The sequence below is a fragment of the Antrostomus carolinensis genome, unplaced genomic scaffold, assembly GCF_000700745.2.
Source record: "Antrostomus carolinensis isolate BGI_N321 unplaced genomic scaffold, ASM70074v2 scaffold14699, whole genome shotgun sequence".
Taxonomy (NCBI): Eukaryota; Metazoa; Chordata; class Aves; order Caprimulgiformes; family Caprimulgidae; genus Antrostomus; species Antrostomus carolinensis.
The window spans coordinates 8850-14762 of NW_010340762.1; the positions used below are offsets into that span (position 1 = coordinate 8850).

Genomic DNA, 5913 nt, shown 5'->3' on the forward strand with positions numbered 1-5913 from the left:
GGGAAAAAGCTGAGGCCTGGGAGGGGCAGAGGGGATGAGGAATAACTTTCTCAATGAGGAGCACACAGTGAATTTGCAGCATCCTTCCTCCTTAAATTTCCTAAGGCCACTCATTTGCAGATCTTCCTTGGTCTACGAGATGCAACCAGCAGCAACTCATCCCGGCCCCCACTGCCCCATGCAGGGCCATGACCTCACCCAGAACATTGCCACCGTGGGAGCGAAGGGTGCTGCCAGCCCAGATGCATGGAGCAAAGTGCATGCCAGGGAGGTGACCAATGGTGTTTGCTGATGGAGGGGGTGTCCAGGATGCAGGGACCATCTCCAGGTCAGCTAGAGGCTGTTGTGACATCCCTGCTTGGACCAACATGGCCCTGGAAAGTTTTTGGATGAGCTGGCCTGCCACCCTGATGTCCTCTCACTCCATGACCTTTCTTCCTGCAGAGAAATCACAGCCCCAAGTGCCTGAGTCAGCTGTAAATCCCCAGCATCAATCAGACACTAAATGCAGTACTTGGTAGTTGTAGAAGGGGAACCAGATTGCACAGAGGGAAGAACATAGAGGGTCCTGACACCAAAGCATCACTGAGGGTCCCAGCAAGCTTAGGGGTGCAGAAACCACCCAGGGGGTCCCAAATGCAGCAGGGACTAAGGTGAATGACTGAAACAAAAGGAGCGCTATAGTAATTTAGGGAAAATCTTTTGCTAATTAAATCCAAGTGCACAGCCAGTAGGTGTGCCCCCCTCTTCTCTACAGGCTGAGCTCAGACTTTGCAGCCTCCCAGGTCCTGCAGATGCCCAATGCTGCCTGCTGAGCCCTGTGGGGTTGAGGGGATCAGGGTGAGGGGACAAAGGCACCCAGGGGCAGCCCAGAGCCCCCAGAAGCTGCACCCAATGCAGCAGAAGTGCTACCCTCTCCTTTTCCATCCTCATCAGTGCTCTTCATCCCCCTCACCTGCTCCTTTTGCATCCTCTGTGTCCACCTCCCTCTTGCTTCTTCTCCTTCTTCCTCAGCTCCACTCTAAGTTGAAAACCCTTCCCCAGAGTGACTGTGGAGCCTCACACAGATGCTGTTTACCCTTGTAAAAAGAAGCAGTGTTTGGCCAGTTCAACTGGTACCAGTTCCTTGAGGGGAGAGACGTGTCCTCTGCTGGTGGAAACAGTTCTGCAAGAATCATCCCTGTAAGTGCTGCTGCAGTGATGGGTTTTGGTGTTGATGGGGTCTGGGTGGGCATAGGGTGAAGGCTGCAGGACACCATCATTTCCCCATGGCTCTTTGTCTGCTGGTTTTCTGGCCCCACCAGTTTCCTCCCCAGAGGCCAGCCAGGCGCAAACCCACGAGGCACAGATTTCTCTGATTAGGCAACGCCAGGCAGCCTCTCCCCTTTCGCTTTCAGTTGCCTCTTCCTCCCTGTCCCCAAGGCAGCCCTGAGCATCCGGCCCCAAGCGAAGTGGCACTCGCACTGCGACGGGCACCGGCCACGGCACTGCCATGGATCCCAGCATGCGGGAGCCCCTTGTGAGGAAGACGAGCTCCTCGTATCGGACCTTCCCCGAGAGCGCTGACAAGAGGCTCGACAAGGAGTACTTGCGGTGAGGGCCAGACTGGGGCTGTGGGGTGGGCTGTACCCCCTGTCCCCAGAGTGTTGGGCTGGGGGCAGCTGGTGGGAGAGCGACTTCATGCTGCTGACATTCCTGAGTTGCCTTGAGATGGGGTCTCATCCTACCCAGGGTGTAAGGTGCTGGGTGAGCCCGTCTGGGACAGCTGTGGATGTGCGTGATTTTGGGCATCCAACTCGTGGGGGCACAGGGTTCTGCTGGAGGACAGGGGGTCTTGATAGAAACCCCCTTCCTTCTCCATTGGGGTGAGAGAGCCACCAGCTGGTTCCGTGTCACCACCCAGCTGCAGCTTCTGCTTTTCTCATTTGTTGAACCTGACGAAAATTACCCAGTGCAGAGGAGAGCATTGGTGGTGACCAGGGGGCTGGGCTCGTGCCCTTCACAACAAGGCAGGAGGGCCTGCTGCTCTGTTTGGAAAAACCCCACCAGCCTGGGGCTGTGCAGGGCCATTCCCTGGGAAAAAATTCCTCCATAGGTGTCATGAGAACCTCAGCAAAGGCTGGGGGAAGCTGCAAGATGGAGTTAAAGTTTCTGCCAGGAGTGATAAGGGCACCTAACACGTCCTTCTCACTCTGACCCTCCCTCAGGAGCCTCCACAACAAACCGCTCTACCTGGCTGTGTTTGCCGCTGTCCTGGGGAACTTCAATTTTGGCTTTGCCCTGGTTTACCCCTCACCCGTCATCCCTGCCCTGGAGGCTCACCCCAGCCCCGCGCTCCGGCTGGACCAGCACACTGCATCCTGGTTTGGGGTAAGGAGCAGGGCTGTCCCTGCCGGAGGTGGGAGGCAGAGCCAGTGGGTGTGTGGGGGGAGCCCAGACCCACCAAGGTCCCTCTCTGTGTCTCCCCACAGTCCGTGTTCACGCTGGGAGCAGCGGTGGGAGGACTCAGTGCCATGCTCCTCAACGACCGCTTGGGCCGCAAGCTGAGCATCATGTTCTCGGCACTGCCCTCCGCTGTGGGGTACGCGCTGATGGCCAGTGCCCAGGGCATCGGGATGCTGCTGCTGGGCCGCGTGCTGACGGGCTACGCTGGCGGCGTGACGTCCGCTTCCATCCCGGTAACGTGCCACGGGAAGGAGTTTGTCAGGGATTTGCACGGTGGGAGATGGGGCGATGCCATAGCTGAGCCTGGGTCATCCAGGTTCATTGTGTTCAGTTTTGGGTCCCTCACTCCAAGAAGGACATGGAGGTGCTGGAGCGTGTCCAGAGAAGGGCAACGGAGCTGGGGAAGGGTCTGGAGCACAAGTGTGATGAGTTCATGGCTGAGGGAGCTGGGGTTGTTGAGCCTGGAGAAAAGGAGGCTGAGGGGAGACCTTCTGGCTCTGTCCAAGTCCCTGAAAGGAGGGTGGAGAGAGGTGAGGGTGGGTCTGTTCAACCAAGGAACAAGTGACAGGACAAGAGGAAATGGCCTCAAGTTGCACCAAGGGCAGTTGAGATGGGATGTGAGGAAGAATTTCTTTGCTGAAAGGGTTCTGAGGCATTGGAATGGGTTGCCCAGGGCAGTGGTGGAGTCCCCATCCCTGGAGGGATTGAAGAGTTGTGTAGACATGGTGCTGAAGGACATGGTTTAGTTGGGGACTTGTCAGTGTTAGGTGAATGACTGGACTCGATGATCTTAGAGATCTTTTCCAATCGAAGCAATTCTGGGATTCTGCTGCTTTTTGAAGGCACCAGCAGAGCTCCAGGGCTGCAGCTGGGAGGTTGGGGATGACAAGGATGAAGATGATGCATTGGGTTAGGCACAGCCAGCCCAAGCTGCCCCCACAGTGCTGGACTTTCTTGCCCACAGAAAAGGGAAGGCGGGTCCTCGATCCCTGCCCTGTTCCTCCAGCAGTTATTTCCTCACATGTTTACTGAATGTAGATCTCACATTGCACACAGAGGGGAAGGCAAGAATTGAGTAACCCTGGGGCATGTCTGTCCAGTAATGGGAGTCTGAGTGTGCCCTGGAGCACTTCTCCCAGGCTGGGGTGAGGGAGGGAAGCGGTGGTGTCTGTAAGGGTGTCCCCTCCACCTGTCAGGACCATCAGGTTTCCACCCTGAGAGAGTAGGTTGCCAGCAGTTTGGGTTTCCCCCAGCTGCAGTGAATGACCAGAGGACAGGTTTTGGTGGTAACAGCTGTACATTGCAGCTCTGATACGCATGTGTTGTCCCACTCCAGGTCTACATCTCTGAGATCTCCCACCCTGGGGTCAGAGGCATGCTGGGTGCTTGTCCTCAGTTGATGGCAGTGCTGGGCTCCCTCGTCCTGTACGCGCTGGGCAAGTATCTCAGTGTTCGGAGGGCAGGAAACCCTCAGCGAGACCTTAGGGAAGGGGAGTTTATTTTAAACAGCTTTCTCAGCCAGTTGATGGATTCCTTCCCCTCACAGCCAGCTCCCAACCACCACCATGGGTGTGCAAAGGGGATCTGGACAGGATCACCCGTGTGTAACTTGCACTTGTGTGTCTGCTCAGAGGGATGAATCCGTAACTCCCGGGGCCATCACTGTACTTACAGACCCAGGTCCTGCTGAGGTTTCATCAGGGCTGAAGGGCAGCAATTGATGAACTCATGCATCTCCTGCCAGCGTGTGCCCTGGTTGCTGCAGGGTCTTGCTGGACCCTCTAAGATTTGGGGGAGATTTCTGGAATTTCCCCATATTGAACCACAGCTGAAAATGCTTCTTTGCTGGGAGAAAAACATGGAAAATCTCCCTCTAGTTTTTGGGATTATTTTTTTCTCCCCTTTGGATTTATTAAGTCTCTGCTGTTGGGATGACCACATGGAGGTGAGGCCAGGAGTCCCCTCCTAACCATGGTGAGACATTGGAACAGGTTCCCCAATGAAGTTGTGGATGCCCCCTCCCTGGAAGTGTTAAAGGCCAGGCTGGATGAGGCTTTGAGCAACCTGGTCTAGTGGAAGGTGTCCCTGCTGATGGCAAGGGAGTTGGAACTGGATGAGCTTTAAGGTCCCTTCCAACCCAAACCATTCTATGATTCTATGCTGCTCTGGCAGGGCTGGTCCTGAACTGGCGCTGGCTGGCCGTCGCAGGGGAGGTACCTGTGCTCGCAATGATTGTCCTGCTTTGCTTCATGCCCAACTCGCCCCGGTTCCTGCTCTCCCAAGGGAAGGATGAGGCAGCCCTGGGGTCACTGCGCTGGCTGCGGGGCAAGGACACGGACTATGCCCGGGAGTATGAACAGATCAAGGACAGTGTGAGGAAGCAGGTGAGGAGGGGATGGGGCTCACCTCCAGCACGGAGGAGGTGTGCTGTGAAAACTGCAAAATCCAGCCTCCTTTGGGCAACTCCTCAGCCATCTTCTGGGTGCTGTGGTTGTGCCCAGAGGTGGTAACACCTTGGCTTTTTGGCTTTGTCCCCTCCAGAGCCGGCGGGTTTCCTGTGCTGAGATCAAGGACCCATTCACTTACAAGCCCATTCTGATCGCAGTGGGAATGAGGTTCCTGCAGCAGCTCTCCGGTGTCACCTGCGTCCTGGTGTACCTGCAGTCAATATTCAAGAAAACGTCTGTTATCCTGGTGAGCCCAGGGGTTCAGCCCATGCTTGGACTGCCTTGTCTTCAGTGATGGCTGCTCAATGCTCCAAGTCCCTTGTGGCTCTAAGACCCCAACTTTTAAGCCCTTTTTAAAGGACCTGATTGGCAGCAATTGCCAAGCACCCACCCTGCAAAAGGTTGCTTGAGGATGGGGAGTGGGACTGGCCCCACTGTCTCCCCACTCTCCTCTGAGTTTCAGGCTCTTCCCTGGTCTCTTACTAAAGGAGGATAACTTTGACAAAGTCATCAGCCAGAGCCAAGGCAACAGATGTGGGAACCTGCCCTTTCCCTGGCTCTCCCACCTCAGCTTCCCCACTGCTTTTGACGTTGCAGAAACCAGAGTACGATGCAGCTCTTGTTGGCTTGGTACGTCTGTTCTCGGTGGCAATCGCTGCTGTGTCAATGGATAAAGCCGGGAGGAAGATTCTTCTTTTTGTATCAGGTATGTCTCTCTCCCACAGTTGCTCAAGGAAAGCTCTCATTTAAGGATTCCCAGGAGCTCTGAAAACGTGCAGGAGTGGAAACTTCAGCTAGGCAGGCAGGGAGGGGAGTGCTCTTTCCTTTGGTGGCAGCCCAGCTCCTGAGCAGAGGCATTCTTGGGATCTCAGCCCTTGGCATGGAGAGGATCACTCACTGTGCTGTTGCATGTCTCCACAGCTGGTGTCATGTTGGCCTCCAACCTGACCATGGGGCTCTATATCCACTTCGTGCCAGCTTCTCAGAATACCACCATTGCCAACAAGACCCTGGTGAGCTC

General features: G+C 55.7%; 1 protein-coding gene across 1 annotated transcript in view; it reads left to right on the forward strand.

The window, feature by feature from the left end:
* The first annotated feature begins 1492 nt into the window (after window positions 1-1492).
* The window catches only part of SLC2A6 (solute carrier family 2 member 6), a 5196-nt gene continuing 775 nt past the window's right edge, over window positions 1493-5913 (forward strand). Inside the window, 8 exon segments of the mRNA XM_010176276.2 lie at window positions 1493-1593; window positions 2208-2370; window positions 2472-2678; window positions 3782-3881; window positions 4618-4829; window positions 4987-5139; window positions 5490-5598; window positions 5814-5911. Of these exon segments, the coding sequence (XP_010174578.2) occupies window positions 1493-1593; window positions 2208-2370; window positions 2472-2678; window positions 3782-3881; window positions 4618-4829; window positions 4987-5139; window positions 5490-5598; window positions 5814-5911 (1143 nt within the window).